Raw genomic sequence first — 21,181 nt, forward strand, 5'->3', positions numbered from 1 at the left:
CTTTTTGGAATTTTGTTTAAATGGTAATGAATAACAGCTTGTTGATTTTTAATTAGTGCCTTTCTTTGTACTTCTTACATTTCCACAGTGTGTCTGGGCATTGTTTAATCCCCTTTTGTAATTTTTACATAGAATGGGAATAATCTGATTTTTTTTCTTTAGTGGATTTTTGCATTTCCTAATTTTAGCTGCTACAAGTTTTTGTCAGATTGATACAATTCTAGCACTTGTACTGTCTTTTTGTGCTAAAGATTACTGGGCAGGTTTGGTCGTTTGAAAATGTACATGTGCCCAAACTTTATTTTACCAGAGACTGAAATAACTCTCTCGACATGGACTTGGTTAATTTGACCAAACATGTGACCTCTTTGTACTCATTTAAAGTCTTTATACATTTAATATTCTAACTTTCAGTATGGTACATATATCTTCACAAACTTTGGCAGTCTTTTAGTTAACATTATAAGTTTTTTACGTGCAAAAAATAATATTTTTAGTGAAGTATTTTTAGTAAACTAAAACAAAGACTTGTCCATGAATATTTTGAGTATTTGTTTTAAATAGTTTGTGTGCAAAGTAATTTTCTTGTTGAGATTAAAAATTTTTTCCTCATCTAAAAAATCTCAAATTTTCCTTCTGTAATCCTTAAAACCTCCTTGGTAAAATTCAAATGAATTTTCTTCAGTAAAACTTCACATTTTACCAGTTATTTTCTCTACCCTATATCAAAACAGAATTGGTAAATTTGACTGACTTTGTAACTACCAAAAAAAAAAATAAATATAAATTACCCTTTTTTCATAATGAAGCAACTTCAGATTATAACATGAAAATACATTAGTTTATCCAATGTAGCTTTAAGCTCTTAACAGTATACATCTATTTGTAATTATTATATTGTTTTATTGCCCTTTGAAGCATGTCTAACTACTTTCCATGCAATTGTAAATCACTTGGAGAACACACAGCTCAAGTTGTGCTATTAAATTATGGTACTCACAGCTACTACAAGCTGCTTGTCTGTGCATTCTATGAAAATTTTTTATTATAATATTAGTTATGTAATAACTTTTGTTATTTTTATAATAACAAATAAAGAATAAATAGAAAAAAACAAAGTATTTATCTAATTTCATCTTGCTGTCGATGATGCTTTACCATTCTTTGCCTTTACTAATGGCAGTAAGTCACAAAATAATTTTTATTTTATTAAATAATGTGCCGACAACATAGATTAAAATCATGCAAAAAGTAGATAGTTTCCCCAAAGTCATAAACGTTTTTAGCTTTCTAAATATGTAGCAAGAGCTGTTACAAATTCATGCAAGCTTACTTACAGGAACGAAGGTTGTTCTCTGAGTGAAATTGACAGATATCTCTTCAGAACATAACATTATACAATATGCCATTTGATATATGAAAACTTTGACTTCCTATTGTTTATTTCTGGTTTTGGTTTTTGAATTTCATGCAAAGCTACAAGAGGGCTATTTGTGCTAGCTATCCCTAATTTAGCAGTGTAAGACTAGAGGGAAGGCAGCTAGTCGTCACCACCCACCACCAACACTTAGGCTACTCTTTTACCAACAAATAGTAGGATTGACCGTCACATAATAATGCCCCAATGGCTGAAAGGATAGGCACGTTTGGTGTGACAGTGATTTGAACCCACAACCCTCAGATTATGAGTCAAGTGCCTTAACTACATGGTCATGCCAGGCCGATTTCCTATTGATTATATAATTAAATGTGAGACAGAACTATTAACAAATTTGTAAAGAGAGGATGTGATAGGTAGGACTTGATTTTCTGTGTGATAGCTTTGTAACCAAATAAAATCAAGGGCTATAAACATTATGGTTTCTCTGAGTAGTAACAATTTTATAGTGCATAATTAATATTTAATTTCATAGTTTTTGGAGGGGTGTGAACAAAATAGAGAAGATTCCTAGAGAAAATGTGTCTTGAGTGTTACACAAGAGGAAATTCAGGATTTTGTATGTGTTACTTTGTAGAATTAACAAGTTAAAATGTCTATACTCTTCAAATATGGGTTATTAGCTAAGACATTGTGTTATACTTACTGGTATGACTACAGAAAAAGTAGTTTCATGAGAGTTTGAAGGTATGACACTAAATATCGTTGTCATGCATTGCAAAGGATACCTTGGGTGACAGGATTAAAAGGTTTCTATCATTTATACCCTGGACATTATTGATGTAGCTCCAAACAACTGTAAGGAACATATTTTAATGTAATTGTCTCATATTTTCTTTGTGAAAAGTGTTTATGTTAGAAGACTTTATTCCTAAAATAGAAAGATAATTTTATTTCTTTCATAAACATAAGACTATTATATTTTCCAGAATAAAGGCTATGCCATTGGAAATACCCCTGAGTTGGCAAGAGCTCATAACAGTCATGCCAAGTATGTCTTCTTAATTTTTAAACCTTCACAATTTATATCTAATTCTGTATAATTATATGTGTATATATTTTTTTATACTGAACTAAAACCAACATTATTACCATTAACTCAGTAGCTATATTAGTATATATATGTGTGTGTGTGTGTGTGTATATATATATATTTTTTTTTTGACACTGAAATAAAACCAACACTATTACCATTAACTGAGTGGCTAGATTAGTATATATATATATATATTTTTTGATACCAAAATAAAACTAACATTGTAACCATCAGCTGAGTGGCTATATTGGTATATATATATATATATACATTTTAACACTGAAATAAAACTAACATTGTTACCATTAATTCAGTAGCTATATTAGTATTGTTTTTTGACATTGAAATAAAACTAACATTGTTACTATTAACTGAGTAGCTATATTAGTATATATATATATATATATATATATTTATACTGAAATAAAACTAACATTGTTACCATTAACTGAGTAACTATATTAGTATATATATTTTTATATACTGAAATAAAACCAATAATGTTTGTTAACATTAACTCAGCAGCTGTATTAGTATATACACCCTTGTGCAAATTAATTGAAACAAATGGTCATTTTACAATATTTTCAGCATGTCGGCCAGTGTAGGCTCACTGGACCTGCTGATTTCCTTTAATAGTCATTTTTTCATACAGACGGTGTCATTAGCTGTGTTTTGCAGTACGGTCAATCTATTTTTGGGATATATGACAAAATTTTGAGGAATATTACGTCATTTGAAATTGCATTAGAAGGGCAAGGAGACCAGTCAAAATTCAACTTCTTACCAACTCAATGAAGAAAAAAAGTATCAATGGGGTCTGAAATACAAGAACTGGATGCAAGAACAATGGAGGAAGGTGTTATTCAGTGATGAGACTCATTTCTTAGTACAGGGTCAAAGAAGTCTGCATGTTCACAGATCTCCAGGTGAGAAACTTTGAGAATTTCACATCAATCAGTTCTTAAAATATCCCTTGAAGAAGATGTTTTGGGGGTTTTTCAGCTACTATGGCATTGGAGGTTTACATATTGTAGAATGTATGATCCAGGGACCACAGTACATTGAAGGTTTTCAGATAAGAGTCATTCCAGAATTGAAAAAGAGATTTCCAGATGGATCTGGCATTTTTCAGCAAGATATGGCTCTGTGCCACACACCGAAACTGGTGAAGAATTTTATGACTACCAAGTGAATAAAGGTGCTGGACTGGCCTGGAAACTCTCCAGACTTAAATTCTATTGAAAATATTTGGGTGATTTGTAAAGAAAGACTTTGGGGAAAAGACTGTACTACGAAAGATAAGCTAATGGAGGCCATAATTGAGGTGTGGTATCGCAATCCAAAAATTTGTAATGATTGCAGTCAACTCGTGGACTTGATGCCAAAGCAGATTAATGATCTTATGAAAAAGAAAGGCGTTCATATCATGTATTAATTTGCAAGTAATTTTTGGATTCTCAGAAATAAAATGCAGAAAATTGAAAAAATCGTAATTTTCTGTCTTGTTTCAATTAATTTGTACAAGGGTGTATATATTTTTTTAAAAACTGAAATAAAACCAACATTGTTACCATTAGATTGGTACTTTTCCAATTACAGAGCTGAGCCTCGTCATCTTCAAGAAAAATCTGTTGGAATTCCTACTGGACGCACAATTGAAGCATTTCACTTTGTTAGTTATGTTCCTATTGATGGTCGCCTGTTTGAGTTAGATGGACTTAAACCTTACCCAATTGACCATGGTAAACTGAAAGAAATGTGTAATGTATTCACAGTTTATAAAAGCTGGATTATTAGTTTACCATTTAAATATAAGATAATGAAATAGCAGTTAACATAGTTAGTTTTGAAGGTGATAATTTATACACCAGTCTATGGTATTCCTAATAAAGAGGTTTTCCCCTAAAGCAGTTACTCCCACTAACTGAAAGTCTGGATAATACTGGAGTATGGATAATAATGATTTCTTTGTCTACAGTTGGACTGGACACCAACAGTCATCCTTATGCAGAAGTGCTTGTTTTTGCAAAAGCAAGCACAAACATAATAGAAAACAAATCAGGTATTTAAAGGAATGTGTCAAGGTGATATTTTCAAGTTGAATACTTTATCTAAATGCTGTTATTAGCACCCTCTCTTGTAAATTAAACTAAAACCTATAATATAAACATGACAAAATTAAGCTAGAAAAAAGTAAACTTGGACCCAAGCTTCGATTTAAAAGTTACTTTACTTCTCTGAGTTTAAGTAAAATTACAGTAACCAAAACTTGCAACTTAAAATCATGTGAATTATTAGCTAAGGTTTTATGTTATTCTGATTGGTATGACATAAATAGAAAGTAGTTTAATGAAGGTTTGAATGTAAGACAATAAACCTTAATGATAGGCTTGTCTGAATACACCTTATTTGTATTAAACTGTATTCTTGTTCAGTCTCTTATCACAAACATCTCTGAACCTTTTGAGACAGACTGTAGATTTACATCTTATGCAATATCTTTGGTCTTTCTGTAAAATATTAATGTTTTCAGTGGTTATTGACACAATCTTTTACATTGTCTATTTACTTTGAGTAAGACGTGACTAAAAGTTAAAGAAAGTATTTTTCTAAAAGTTTTTGTAATTTTTCTTGATTTGAGATATTTCTTTGGGTTTCTGACTCTTAATGAGCCAATAAGTGTTCCACTATACAAATAATACTAGTTTATTGTAATTAATTCTAAGCCTTCAGTGGAAGATTTGTGTGAGTTATGTTGTATGTAGCAGAATATTGTCATAAAATAGTGATGATATGTATGTACTAGATGATGTGTTAATTTTCTCTCAGATTTTTCAAAACAGATTTTTCAGCACTTTGTCTTAGTGGTAAGGTGAATGTTTTCTTCCAAAAGGACCATGCTCAGAGGGTGAGGATTGGACAGAAAAGTTCCAGCGTGTCATCACAGAAAGACTAGGTATAGCCACAGGTGGTGAGCCATATCATGATATCCGTTTCAACTTGATGGCGGTTGTGGCTGACCGACGAATTGCATATGAACAGAAACTTCGAACGTTAAAAACAAACAGGCAGATAGTATTAGAAGCTCTTCAGCAAGTATGTATATACAATTTGATGAGAGCTAAAATTTGTTTCTAGTATTATTATTATTATTTTAAAGTATCAATCATTATTATGTCTTTCAATCACAAAATGTTGCTGAATTAAAAGTTTATTATTAATATTATCATATAAAAAGTATAGGTCGTTCTTCCTATAAGTTTATTGCCATATTGTGTAAGTTCTTCCGTTAAGAGCTACAACTTTTATTGCTTTTTCTTAAACCTTGCGAAATTACACTACGTGGCCAAAAGTATGTGAACACTCTTTTTAACTACTTGCTTCGACTATTTCAGCCAAACTCATTGCTAACAGGTACGTAAAATCAAGCATACAGCCATGCAATCTCCGTAGACAAACATTAGCAGTAGAATGGGTCATACTGAAGAGCTCAGTGGCTTTCAACGTGGCACTGTTGAAAGAATAGGGTGCCACTTTTTCAACAAGTCCATCAAATTTCTGCCCTGGTCAACCGTAAGTGTTGTTATTGTGAAGTCTTGGAGCAACAACAGTTCAGCCATGAAACAGTAGGCCACACAAGCTCACATAATAGGACCACTGAGTGCTGAAGCACATAGCATGTAAAAATCATATATCCACAGTTGCAACACTCACTACTGAGTTCCAAACTGCCTCTGGAAGCAACGTCAGCACAAGAACTGTTCATCAGAAGCTTCATGAAGTGGGTTTCCATGGCCGAGCAGCCACACACAAGCCTAAGATCACTATGCGCACTGCCAAGCTTCAGCTGGAGTGATGCAAAGCACACCGTCATTGGACTCTGGAGTAGTGGAAATGCGTTACCTGGGTGATGAATCACACTTCACTATCTGGCAGTCTAACGGATGAATCTGGATTTGGCAGATGCTATGAGAATGCTACATGCCTGAATACATAGTGCCAACTGTAAAGTTTTGTGGAGGAAGAATAATGGTCTGGGGCTGTTTTTCATGGTTTGGGCTAGGATCTTTAGTTCCAGTGAAGGGAAATCTTAATGCTACAGCATTCAGAGATGTTCTAGAGAATTGTGTGCTTCCAATTTTGTGGCAATTGTTTGGGGAAGGCCCTTGTTTCCGTATGACAATGTCTCTGTGCAAAAGGTGAGGTTCATAAAGACATGGTTTGCCGTGGTTGGTGTGGAGAACTTGACTTGTCTGCACAGAGCCCTGACCTCAACCCCATCAAACACATTTGGGATGAATTGGAATGCCGATTGCAAGTCAGGCCTTCTCACCCGATCTCACTAATGCTCTTGTGGCTGAATAGGAGCGAATCCCTCCAGCCACGTTCCAAAATCTGGTGAAAAGCCTTCTCAGAAGAGTGGAGGCTGTTACAGCAGCAAAGGGGGGACCAACTCCATGTTAATGCCCATGGTTTTGAAATGAGACGTACAACAATCACATGTGGGTGTCCACATACTTTTGGCCATTTAGTGTATTACACACAAACACATACACTCACAAAGGGCTGAATATTTTATATTAAAATTATTTTGAATATGTCAGTAAATCATGTAAGATGTGGTTGTCATGACATAGTATCAGAACTACATTTCTTGGTGTTTCATAGATTTTAGTACAGTATACTTAATCTCTTTTGACATCAAACTCTCTGCCTTATGGTCATCAATTTTCTTAAATGCTCCTCTTTGTCTTACAAACCTATCTAAAAACTGTAAGATTACTTGTCAAACATTGTTAGATTGTCGCTAACACACACTTTGTCTCATGGCCATTAGTTAGTGTTGATGATAAACATAAATAATACATAAAACACATGTTTAACTTAACATTCTCTTCTTTAATAGATTGTTTAGGCAGAGTATTCATGATGAAACTTTGTAGAATGGACAGTAACTGCCTGTTGTGGAGACACAAATGTAGAGGATGACATTTAAAAATTCTTCAACCTTTTGTGTTCAGGTCAGCATGTGTTGTAAGGTGTTGTTGGTCTTTTGTAGTGTCCTGGTGGATTGTGGACAAAAGGTGAAAGATTTTTGAAATGTTGTCCTCTTCACTTGTGTCTCCACAACAGGCAGTTGCTGTCCATTCTACAAAGTTTCATCATTAAACATCCTAGTTTTGGCTGTTAACAGGAGAGCAATACATTAACATGATTCTTAAGGATAAATTAGTCACTCTTAACATTCATGCAGTTAATTTCAGAAAAAGCTTTATTTATAGCTTCGTTTTAATTTGTTACTTTTATAAGTTGCACTTTCAGGTTATTGAGAATTTGGGTATTTCTGATAGATGTGTTCATAGACCTGCTTTAGATGTAACCTGACCTGAATTATTCATTACCTTTTCAAATGCTTTAAAATACTGTGAACAAATTCTAGTTGTTATTGTACAATAAAATGTTTAATTTTGATTAACTCTGACATAGATTCCAGGCATTTAGATAGTAAAACAGACAACATAAAAATGTTTGTTTAATAATCTCACAAAATCCAAACAACTGGTTATTTTTGCATCTTCTATATAAATATGACAGAAATAAAATAACAAGAAATGTTTCGGAATGTGGGAAAGTTACAAACTTTATCAAAAAAGATAAATTGATAAAAACTGTAATTTTTTGTTTATTTCTTCTACAAGTTATTTCAGTAAACTGTCATATGTGTTTATAATTAATTAAAGTTTTGTCTTTATTTCACATTCATTCTGAATTAACATATGTCTTCCTGCTTCAATAAATGTTTCTGTGTTGGCTTATTGTGGTTTTTTTACCATTTTGTTTCAATAGCTTGTAAAGTTAACTCATCCTGAACTGACATCTGATGACCATGCTGAATATCTAGCTGCTGTCAATGATGAAAAATCTTCAAACCCTAACCGAGATTTGGTATTATCAGAGTGTGTTCAGCCGGTGCCTGATCTGAGGTTTGTGTGTGGTGTTATTTGGAAGCCTTGTTTGTTAGCTATTTCATTTGTGCCAATTAAGAAAGGTTAAGTGTTTTAATCCATTCTCTTAATATAAGGCGTAGTGCAAGAACTATTTGGTACATTAAATTTTTTGTTTTGTATATTAAAAACAGTTTGTTTATTACATTAGATTGATTTTAATATTAATTTGTGATCAAAGAAAGCTACCTATTTAGAGCAAAACTAAAAACCAACCAAGTATTGCTAATTAAATGTGATTTTCTTACATTCTTATGTGTAAAGATTAGTATGCATTATCTCATCAGTTGGGTGCTTACATTGTGTATAGTAATTTTCTACCATAAATTTAAATGAAGGAGAATTTATTTGTTACATTACATTGTTCATGTGGTGGATTAAAGACTGTTTGTCTGTTCATTATGCTGACAATGGATTACAGTTAATGGAGTTGGGGATAAGACTTAAATTTACATAATCTAATCATGTAACCGTTAAATGGAATTTGTAACCTCAGATCAAATTATTCTTTTGCACAAAGAAATAAAACTTTGCACAAACACCTGTTAGATAATGGCTGTCCAATTGATTTTCTAAAAAAAAAATTCTTGCAGTCTTCTAACCAACAAATTCCAACCTCCAACTACTGTTCACACTGTCCCTAAATTTACTCCTATATCTGCCTTCTTTATAGGCTCACAGTTTTTAAATAAGTTAAAAAACAACTCTTCTCTGTGATAGAAAAAACGTTTACCCTCAAATTCAGCTCAGACTAATATACAAAACTACATAAAACATTTATGTCAATAAAAAGATTAAATACATAAATTTCTATGTTCATGTATAAGTACACATGTAGTTCTGTAAGATCACACACACTGGGAAGACAATATTCCACTTATGTTTATGTTGTGGATTAAGGACTATTTATTTGTTATATAAAATTATTTAGATTAAGAAATACATGATACATAATTATCAGTGGTGTAAGATTAGTATAATAATTGTTGACAAAAAATTTTGTGACTATTTTAAAATGTAGATTACCTATTAATGCTGTATACATTTGCCTAACAGTTTATATTAGTTCCTATTTTGCTAATTATGTCGTTTTTTATTAGGACTTGTAGCATGTACTGTAATAGTATGGATATTTTATGTATTTATTTCTCAAGCACTCCAGTGAAGCTAAGGCCAGCTCAACAGAATGAAACCTCACCTTTCCCGAAGCTTCCTCCTGCTTTGGATAGTCACAATTATGCAAAAAGTCCCATGATGGAAGGGGTTGGTAATGTTCCTTCACAACTTCGGCCTCGCTATGAAGATCTAAGTGGCTCGGACTATAGTGACAACGAAGGAGATGTGATGGAGATTGATATTAGTAATTCACAAAATGAAAATGTTGCAGAGAATTTTTTAGTGGAGAGAGAACCACCAAGCATGAAGACCCTTTCAATTAATACCAGAGCTGAATTGATGAGGCCTCTAACCATTCAGACAAAGTTTCAAGCATCTCCCACACCAAGTGCATCCAGCACGGACACTTCTTCTGAAGCTGGTAGCGCTTTTAATTCTCCTGTGAGATCAGCTAATTTGGGATCCACACAGAACAGCCCCTCTTCTCTGTGCAAGGGGAAAGGTCCTGAAAGCCATGTATTCGAAGACATGAAAGATATAAAAAGATTTGTTGTAATACGTGTTACGGGAAGTGATAACTGTGTACACAAAAGTGAAGAGGGATTTTGTGAAGATATTACAGAAAGTAAAAAACGGCAGAGGGAAGGTTGTCCACAAACTAGTATCAGTAACATTGGTGAAAAGAGTATAGCACAAAAAAAACGGTCAGTGGTGAAAGAAATGGGAGGCCAGGCTTCTACTGATGAAAATTCCCCTAAAATTGATGAGACAACCAAACTTAGAAGTGAAGTGGATAATGCAGATGAACAGGGAGACTTTATAATAGGGTCCAAATCTATAAAAGATGACAGAAGAAATAAAGTTCATGGGAAAAGTAAACAAAACCTGCACCTTGAGGAACCTCATCAGTTTGCTCCTAAGGTACACATATTGACTGTGTTTGTGATGAAAAATATTTTGCCTCCAACTCTATTGTTTAATGTTGCTAAAATTCTCCTTTACCTGTTGTTTTGTGTAATCCTTCTCTCTCTTTTCTGGTACTTCTGTCCACTCTTTTCTTATAAGCTCTTTAATTTTGATATTTCCTCACTAATCTCTTATTCTGGTATAATTGTTCTTCTCCCGCTTTTTCCCTTGTTTATCTTTGGTTTACTGTTTCTCTGTTTAGAAACAAGTTCTTAGAATACGAAGAAAATATTTAATCACAAGGGTAACAAACAAGTTGTTTGATAAGATGTTGTTAGTAGTACACAAACTGTTATGTTTGAATTTTATAATGATGTACAATAAATGAAGTTATTCCTTATTGTGTTATATGGAAATCCAGAAGTTTTTCATTTAATGAAACCTGAGAGTTTAATTAAATGACTTTTTAACACTTTCTTTCACTAAGGAATAATATAAATTTTAACATAAACTCACATTAATTAACAAGGGATGTAATTGTAAGTTCTCCTGTATTGAGTAGGATCTTTTAGCTCTTCTGAAAACAGTGGAAGGAGAAATTAAAGTCTGTGAAAATAATCTTAAAGATGAGATAGAGAAGAGAAAGAAATACAAGGTAATTTCTTTTCTGTTAAGAAAATTTTGTTTTGGCATCTAAAGTATAATTCAACATTTGATCTGGTGACTGCAGTGGTTCTGATAACTTGTTTTTATTACTTACTCATGATTTTCATAAACCATTAATATCGTGTGTATTTCTTAAGTTGTTATTATATGATAGTTTCTTCTCAGTCTGTTTTCTTTGAAATGTTATAATTTGAATTAGTACTTTCCATTTTATCATAAACAGTACCATATTTGAAACACAGAAACAAAAATTGTGAGATCAGTGAAGCATACAAGTGATGTTTTTTTCATGCACAGTGAGGCATGATTGTTATAGATATGACAACAGTAACTTAATTTCAATATGTAATTACAAGTCTGTACAGCTTTAACAGTGTTTTATTACCATCATCAGGAGTGATTTGATACTCATACAACATTTGTTTCAGTTACAACTTGTATTCAAAATTGTGTTTTAATCCCATCTTCAAGGATACACTTTGTTTGTAAATTCCAACTCTGAGCATTGTTACAAGAAAGGTGGGAAGGGGTACCCAAATTGTCAGGCCATATCTTTACATAGTTGTTTTAATGGTCCATCATCTTGGTTTAATATTGTTTGTGTTAGTATAATACACAATATTCCAGTAGGTTCTCAAACTTTAATTTCATTTCTGTACATTTTAATATTGATTTGAAACTGGCAACAGAGTTGTTTTCATCAGATCTTGTATATTTGGTAGTATATCTGTGCTTTTGGTCTTTGTATCATACACATACTAGTTCAGTGTAATTTATTTTTTCTCATGTACACCTTGAAGCCCTGCATATTTTTTAATATAATTTTTTCCTTAAACCTATTTCACTAAAAAAATATTTTAAATGTTTTGTCTAAAAAGATGTCAAAACTGTTTGGGAATTAGAGTAAATTGTCTTTACAGTCTGTGATATCACAGACTGAGTGATGGTTCTCCCAGGAAATGTTTACATTGGTGTTTCTTTTTGTAGTACAACTATAAATGAAAGACAGCTATTCTATGTATGTATTGCATTTATCTGGACATTTGAAATAAAATTTAAATAGTCACCAAAGTTATGCACCTCAGTTCCTCAAATCACCATACAAGAACATGTCATTTGCATATTTAAACTAAAATTAGTTTTACATTAGTATTGTCAAGTGAATATGAATATACATTCATATCATACATATTCAAAAGAGGGAGTTTTATGATTTAACATTGTTCTAGAAATTCAAATGAATTTTCTATATTATATTCATTACTACTGCATAGCTACAGAAACTTCTAAAAAGTGTTTTGCAACAGTCCCTATAATCAAGTCAATGGATTTAAAACTGTTGTTTAATTTATGGCTTTTAGGTAAGGTGGAAAAATGTGATGGGTTGAAATTATGATTACTAAAGTAATTGTAGATTGGTTTAGGTGCTAAAGTTATACATTGTTCAGCTTTCTTGTTGAATGATTATCTTGATTACATACCTTTTTTCCACATTCGTAACACCTTGAGGTTCTGACACGCCTCAATATTGAGTTGAGTACTCTGGCAGTCAGTGATATTACTGTTGTAATGTGCCAGATGGTTGGTTCTAATTTAATCTTAGTTCTGGGAGTTATTTCATTGTGGTAGCTGTTTCAGCTTTCCAGTTCAGTTTTCATCCTCACCCAGTATTTCATTTGTTTGAATATTTTTCTAAATTTGTATGTACAGACAGGTTCAGTCCTTTCCCTTCATGTCCTCAAAACATCAACTTTCTGATACCTAGGCTCTTGTGTCCTTAGTTTCCTGAATGAGGAATTCATCTCTCTCTTCTCTTGAGTTTCTTGTTACTCTTGGATGTGCCTATGTGTTCCTTGCAGTGGAATTTGACCAATCAAGACAGTATATCTAGATATTCAATGTGTCTCCTTTTTTAACCTCTTACTGTTGTAGTGTCTTACTCATTTCTATACATTCCTTGGCATTCTTGTTTCTTTACAGTGGATCAGCATTAAGTCTGAGGGCTAATAATGCTCAGATATTCTGTTTTCCTGATGGTAGCACAGATGGCACATTGTATAGCTTCATGCTATAAAATAATAAAACCTACAAAAAAAACGTGTCAACTGATGCCTCTTTACTCTATTCAATGCCACCTTTTCCATTTTCATAATTTGGTCTCCAGAGGAGCAGGTTTTTAGTATTCTCTTGATGATGGCTGCTTAACAATCTTTTCATCTTTAACCATTTGGAGAAGATACTTTACCTCCACATACGAGATTTGCATACCAGTAGCCTTGAGCCTTCCACCTAAAAATCAAGTATTTAATGAGACCTGTGTTAGTGCATGATTACATCTTCATGCTAAAGGTGTAGGAGGTTAACATATCCTCCTTATATAGTAACTATCCTTAAACATTTTCACTTCAAATAACTTATTCATTCATTTTGTAAGTATACAGAACTTCAAGTTTAACTGTTTATTTATTTATTCACAGCAAGAAAATGTTTTCACTGCTTACCCATTATCAATTGTCAGTGGGAGTAATTTCAACTTTGTTCTTTGATAGTGATAATGTTACTGACATAGGACCTGTAGATACTGGAAGTTCATTGTCTGTGGGAAATATAACAGCCATTCTTCAACAAGTTGTGAGCTTTCTCTTACGTAGAAGACCTTCTCACATCCATTTGACTGTTGTGACCAGGACAACAATAATTTTGACTGGCTGTTTCCTCTTTCCCCCCCATCCAGGTTTGTCCCAGGTACTGCTTTATTAGTGACAAAAAAATCCTCACCCTTCTATTCTCTTTGTAGGTATGATTTTGCAAATGTGTTCTATCTATTCTTGTTCTTTATTACACAAAACCCATTTTTAAGACTACTGTGTCTTCTGTCCTTCTCCTGATATTAAGGTAATGCAAAATCACTTCTTGAACAATGGTGCACGTTTTTACATGTCTCAGCCTCCTCTTGACTCTTTTGTCTTGTCTTACAACCATTCATCATTTCCATTCTTTGATTTCCAGTTTGAAATCTCATACTACTTGAGGGGTGGACCCTTTAGCTTCAATTTCACTTTCTAGAGTCCAATTTTCATGCCTTCTTCTCTTTCTTACCACCTTCCTATGTTATCCTCTGTTTCTTACCACTCTCCAATGTTATCTTCTCTTTCTTACCACCTCCCTATGTTATCCTCTGTTTCTTACCACCTTCCTATGTTATCCTCTGTTTCTTACCACTCTCCAATGTTATCTTCTCTTTCTTACCACCTTCCTATGTTATCCTCTGTTTCTTACCACTCTCCAATGTTATCTTCTCTTTCTTAGCATCCTTCAATGTTACTTCTCTTTCTTACCACCCTCCAATTTTGTCTTTTTCTTACTACCCTTCTGTTATCTTCTCATCTCTTCACAACTCATTGTGCTCTTGAAGGGTTTTCTGAAGTTTCATTTTTTATCACCAGGTTAGCCCATAATACTATTACTACTGTTCTGTGTTTCTCTACTTGGTTCCTCTGCTGTTGAGACTTGTTGGGATGGAGGAGGGCTCCTCTCATTAATGCTTGCCTGCCTCAATTTGATCTCCATGACCTTCATAGCTTCTTTTCTCTGTCTCAGGTTTCTTTATCAGTGGTGTTCCCAACTCTCTGCAGACCTGAGCCTAGACAGCTCAGCATTTGTCCTCATTTTTCCATCTTTCTTGTCAACATCCTTTGGTTCTCGTTCGTATGCCTACTCAATCCACATCTCCTCTTCTCATTCCTGTTTCCAGTGGGTTTTTTTACGTGTCCTCATGCTTCTCAACATTGGAAGTAATGAATAATTTTACATTTTTCATGAACAATCAATTTTTATATACAAGTTATGTGGAAGAAAATATTTTTTTCTGTGCTTCTTTGAACTTGCACACAAGACTGCCATTATGTAAAGTTTAACATCAAAAACCATGACAGAATTAACCTATCTGAAGAAATGTGATTAAAGAAGGCCAAAAGGCTTCTGATATAATAACCAAACATTTAGAAAATGTGTCACATAAGGAAGAAAAGGATATTTAAGGGATAGAAACACCTAGCAAAAAAATAATTTTAGCTTTCGGGCTATATGTTTATGATTCTTGTAGTTCATCATCTTGTGGATTGTTAAGGTCGTAAAGCAGAAAATGCTGTTTAATTTTACACTTCTTGAATACTATAAAGACCAAAAATTCATTTGTACTAGAAATTTACAACTAACTCCTAAAATGGTCACAGATTTGTGGTTATGTTTCATAAGTTGGCTGGTTTTGTAGATCCAAACTGCCTTTTATTATTAAGTTATAAGTATCCAGATATGATATGTTTTTCAAATAAGTGCATGTCACAGGACAGAACTACAAAATCCTGATTGCTTATCTATTTATAACTACTGGCAAGGTAAATAAAACAGGTTTTTTATGATTTGTAGGTGGATGACTGTCGGAGGACTCACAACTATGACCAGTTTATTTGCACTTTCCTGTCGATGCTTGCCGAGAAAGGTAACTTGGCAGATATTATTGAACAACAGTCTTTAATAAAGAAAAGACAAGGATCTAGTTCAGACCATCATAAGATCAAGAAAAAGGTTGATCGGCGTAGAAAGACCAGGCAAAAGAAAAGAAAATGAAAATATGGTAATTTCATTTATGTGATTAAGCCTTGAAATACTTTGAGCTCTGTCATTCTACATCCATTTCTTTAATACCATTTGAAAAGTATTGATAAATACAGGATATATGATTTTAAAAATTCTAAGTATTTTCCAGATCTTGAAATAATACACTAAATTTCAGGATACATGTGCGCCATGATAGCCAATAAGTCTTTTAGAAAAGAACCATATAGTTTAGTATCAGTGGTTTCACATGTGAAGTTTGCATTAATAACTAACTGCAAGGTTTTAGATGAAGAGTATTAATAATGTTTCAATACATGAAAAACAAATAATAGAGTTGAAACAAAAGCAAGTATCTGTACATTATTGTTTTGTCTCATTGTATTATATATATATATTCTTATAGTTCCTTTTTTTTTGCATTTATTGTGCATTTTTTATGTACTATCCATTGCAGACATGTTCACATTGTACTGTTGTTTAACTGTACTGTCAGTTTGCTGGCATTCAGCTTTATCTTTTCATGTATATTCTAGTATTATTCTGATATGGTCTCACTTCCCTTCACACAAAGCTATCTTAATCGTCTTTCTTCCCTCTAAGCATTGCTAAAATGTTGTTGCACTCAGAACATCATATCTGTACACTCCATCAGTTTTGTGCTATTTTTGAATATGTAACTACTCCCCACCAGTAGTGTTGCACTACAGATAGTTCCTTCTGATATTCCTGCATAACCCTCATTTTCTCAGTTGACACTAAATCAGTTAGATGTGTATATTGTCAAATGACTACAGCATGATTGTGCTTTGTGGTCATTGTTAACATTTTGTTAACCACAGCAATATATTTCTATGTTTGATTTAAAGTGTTTCTTGTTCCCAAATTCTAAGTAAAGTTAGTATGAATTCAAGTTCCAGTGTTTCTCAAATGGAAATTCCTATGACAATCAACAACACAAGTGGTATGACTTCCAGTAACTCATGTTCACATTATTCTGCAGAGGTAGTGCATGCCTTAATTCACAGATAGTTAGAGTCATATGTTTGGCCAGTGATTTTTACTCCCTTACAACCTGATCATGTTTGGACTTTTTCCAGCACCTTATTTTGGTCAGACACAATCTACACTTCTTTAGAAGATTTCACTTTCCACCTCTTTTTTTATACAACTTACTAATCAGGTGTGTCATATTTTATGTTTCCTCTGTCACCTCTGATGCCTCCCATTCCTAGTGGGTAATGTTCCACCTTCTGAATTCTGTTTTTCTTGTTTCAGCCAATGTAGGAGCTCAGAGTCAGAGATTGTTTGGCCAACTTCAGTGGGGTATCAGTATGCCCTGTTCCTGTCAGCATTTATCTGACCAGTATGTTTTGGCTTACCATTGTGCTTCAAATACATATTTAGATTCTCAGCAATTGGATCCTCTACTTCCCCTTTGGGGTGCAAATCCTGGGGCTGTGGTTCATTTTAATTAGGCTCAATTTTCAAGGATTTGCCTTTTCCATCTTCTTTCTTTTAAGTTGCCAGTCTTTCCTCTGTTTGTTTTCTGGGGTCTTTTGTCACTCCCCTGACCTTTGTTCAGGTGAGCTCAGGGCCTTTTTTTTTGTTGTTGTTATACTATTATAGCTCATTTATCAGCTTTTGCCCTTTCCCTTAATACCTGATGCATGGGCTGTTGCAACTTGTGAGGTTTCATCTTTCCCATTCATCCCTGTGAGATCTAAAGACTCCCTTGCTTTGCAATACCAAATTTGGAGGACATCCTGACTTCTTGGTGATGAGAACCCACTTTGAAATAAAAATATATCTCAGAATGGCTGGTACAGGTATTAACACTTTTATTAATAAAGCAGAGAACAATGTTTCGACCCTCCTAGGTCATATTCAGGTCAAAATGTGTTCTCTGCTCTATTAGTAAGTGTTAATACCCATACCAGTCATTCTGAGATACATTTTTACATCCTGACTCCTTGAAATCCAGGATTGATGTGATTAGATTGCATTATTAGTTGTTATCTTTAGCCACACATATACCTTACTCTCATACTTTCTCCTACAAGACTTCTCTTTGTTCCTCATCCTCCTTCTTTCTCACCTTCCTCCTGTATTTTTGTCCCTACCCTTATTTTTTTTCCACACCCATCATTATAGGTGAAACAGTGGAGGTTCTCAGACTGGTGGGGAAAGACTGCTCCTTGTGGTAGAATTTCACAACAGATCCTTGTGTTTTACAGGTTCTATCAGGAAGTCTCTTCCTTCATTTGTGGTCTCTGCCACCTCAGAATCTTACTTGAGACAATCCACAACCCACTTTACAAAGAAACTGTTGAGCAGGTACAGCCCCCTTAAATCAAGGTTTTATTCCCTGCTCTTTGTGGTCCCAAATAGACAGAAGATTGGAGACCTATCATCAATTTGTCCCAGTTGAATTATTTTCTGGGCCCATCCTTGCTTCACTTTGGTGAAAATCTTCTCTGGGAACCTGGATGATCCAGATCAGTGTGATGGGTGTCATCTTCACATTCCTATTACTTCTGAGTCATGTTATCTTCCTTTCATTCAAGAGTATTGGGTGTTCTTGTTCAGAGTCCCACTATTCAGACAGCCTTGGCTCCTTGTGTGTTGTGGTACTCACTTTTGCCTAATACCTCCAATTAATGGGTCTTCACAGTCATCATTACATGGACAACTGGCCCCTGTTCATTTCTTCCCATTCACAGTCCAGAGACTAAACTCAACTTTTCCTAAAAGAGACAGCACAAGTAGGTTTTCTGATAACAGTGGAGAAGTATGTTTTTTCCCCCACTCAATACCTTGTTCATTTGGGCATTTTCTGGCCATCTCTGCTTCATCTTTGGGATATGGAGTGAGCAGTCCACAAGGCTTTCACCTTACATATTTTCACAGCTTAAGATTTTCTATCTCTTTAAGGGATGTGGGCTTCCTTAGAAGCTCTCATTCCCATGTATTTAGCTCATACTCATTTATTTCAGTAAATGCTCCTTGAATCCCTTTCTTTTTCCAATTCATCAGACCCTCTTCCATGCCCATTTGCTCAAAAGCAATGGTCTTCCTTCCACCCTTGGTCTCTAAGCTGTGGCTTCCATCATTCCTCATCTTTCCCAATACTTCACCTGTTATTTGACCAATGATTATCTTCTTCAATTGTGCCTACTGATCAGGCAGCATTGTTAAATAACTTTTTGTTTCTCCAAGTTTTGTAATATTTTGTTTTCTCCTGTCATTTCCTTCCTTTTGAGTCATGCATGTTTCATACTCCTTTGATTTATCTATATGAGATCTAAATGTGGTCCTTTATGCCCTTTGAACCTTCATCTGTGTGTTCCATGTACTGTCTCTTCCTCAAATCGTATTTCCTTCTCCCTGCCTTTGAACATAGTCAATCTGATATTTATGCCAGTAATAATACCCACATCCTTTAACATTCCTCTTGTGTCATTCTTTATTGTGACCAGTCCTTCCCCCCCAAAAAACAACAACACACAAACAAACAAACCTTGCTGTCTGTGAAGGAGGTTTGGCTTTCACCATCATTTTCGTACCTTACATCTCCAACCTGAACTCCCATTTCAATCCTGATTTACTTCTTTGTCAGTTTTGATTCTTACAGTGTTATGTGACACATCCTACCTTCTTTTGGAGTTCACATTCTACAACATTTTTTCTCCACTTTATCATATCTTTAGCTGTCTACCTTTGCCATCTGTTAAGAGATTGTTTATGTTGGAATGTGGACTGCTTCCAATACCTCATAACTCATTTTCTGCATGATCTAACTATATTTTATTTCTGTGTTAATTCTACATACATCCATTTACCTTTGAATGGAATATGTTTTATCACTTCGTTTTATTTGTTTTTTTTTTCCAAAGACCTTGCTTGTTTACCACTTAAAAGGGATCCTGTTCATGGTAGCATATCCAGGGGTGTAAAATTCACTCAGTTGTGGACCATCACTCATGGACTTTATGAATAAAGTAGAAGAGGATTTCTGGTCATCCCTGCTGACCCTTTTATTTAGTAAATTGGGATTGTTTTGCTTTTCAAAACAGGGAATTGTGGACACCCATTACACTTTCTCTGATGTGTTATTCCTTTAGAATGATCATCATGTTTTACCCTCTTTTTACTTTTGGTGGAGTATGACAATCATTTCCAGTTCCCAGTTGCTGGAGTGTTGGATGATGCAGGTTTCTTCCTGAGTGTTTTGTAGAATTTTTCATTACTATCAATTACTCATAATTATACACTTGCTTAGAAGAGAGTGTAGCTGGTTTTCCTCCTTCCATGTCTCCTGGATGCTCCTTCCCACATGAACAGTTGTCAGCTTGAGCAGGATAAACCTGTAGAGTCTTCCTCATATTACCAGGGGCAGGAGGCCACCCTGTTTCTATTTTTTCTATTTTCATTAATTCTGGTTACAGGAGGTTCTTTCTCTGCTTCTGTGGTTGAATATGGGGGACTTTATCTGCCTTGAAATATCAGCAACAGGATGTATGTATGCTGTTATTATACATTTGAGTAAATGCTTCTCAGAACCCTAGATGCCTCTTCCATGCACTTATGATTGGGTTTGTTATGATTTGTGCTTATAATACTGGTTAAAGACCTTGTTCTGTTGGGCTGAGGCAATACCACAACTCCATCATGCCAGTTTTATTTTGTTGAACCTCTGGTTCCTGAGGTGTGTTTGAGAGTTATCACATTAATTCTGGACGTTTGGTATATTACACTCTTTTTACTTACAGTGGGGTTTGTGAGTATATGTAGCATGCCTTAGCCACTATGTTAATGTTACACTATATTTGTGTTTACTTCTGTTGATTTTCCGAATGCTGAAGACTAGTTATGGAATCTCTTCTTTCTGGTTAAGGTTGTGTCTTTATGTTGCACAATGTATTTCACCTTTCAGACCAAATTCCACTTGTGAACAAAGGCAAAGAACATACCTATTGTAAATGCAAAGAACATACCTATTGTAAATGCAGTATGGTACACCATATACGTGCTTCAGTTTCATCTTGAAGTGCACAAGTTCATTCTGGGTGATCACTCTGCTTGGTTTTAGTGTTTAGTGCCCTTCACTTTTACAATGTTGTATTTTAGTTTTTTTGTAACAAGAGGTAAAACTATAACAGTAGTTAATATTTTTCTTACTCTCAAAACATATTTCTAATAGGTACATAATTCTTCTCACTGCCAGTGTTATTCATTTAGAGCTTACCAATTTTCAAAAGTGACTATTGAGCAGGCATAGCAGAGGGAGTTAGCTGTGCCATCACAGGTAGTACAATAGTATTGTTGGAGAGTAATCACATGCTACATACATACTAAAAACTGGTGTAAAGTTGTGGAAGTATATTGACTAGC

The 21,181-nt window shown here is 34.2% G+C and overlaps 1 protein-coding gene across 5 annotated transcripts in view; it reads left to right on the forward strand.

Moving 5' to 3' along the window:
* Positions 1-21,181, forward strand: part of caly (ubiquitin carboxyl-terminal hydrolase calypso) — a 28,434-nt gene that overhangs the window by 6,142 nt on the left and 1,111 nt on the right. For 2 of the 5 annotated variants that reach the window (XM_076495188.1, XM_076495190.1), the window contains exons 6-13: positions 2,368-2,429; positions 4,077-4,219; positions 4,456-4,539; positions 5,371-5,573; positions 8,325-8,461; positions 9,637-10,519; positions 11,067-11,159; positions 15,599-15,806. In XM_076495188.1, the coding sequence (XP_076351303.1) occupies positions 2,368-2,429; positions 4,077-4,219; positions 4,456-4,539; positions 5,371-5,573; positions 8,325-8,461; positions 9,637-10,519; positions 11,067-11,159; positions 15,599-15,799 (1,806 nt within the window). In that variant the 3' untranslated portion in view covers positions 15,800-15,806. The remainder of the gene's footprint in view (positions 1-2,367; positions 2,430-4,076; positions 4,220-4,455; positions 4,540-5,370; positions 5,574-8,324; positions 8,462-9,636; positions 10,520-11,066; positions 11,160-15,598; positions 15,807-21,181) is intronic. The other 3 variants (XM_076495191.1, XM_076495192.1, XM_076495193.1) reach the window with 2 other exon arrangements.

This window comes from Tachypleus tridentatus, chromosome 3 (genome assembly GCF_004210375.1).
Source record: "Tachypleus tridentatus isolate NWPU-2018 chromosome 3, ASM421037v1, whole genome shotgun sequence".
NCBI classification, from domain to species: Eukaryota; Metazoa; Arthropoda; class Merostomata; order Xiphosura; family Limulidae; genus Tachypleus; species Tachypleus tridentatus.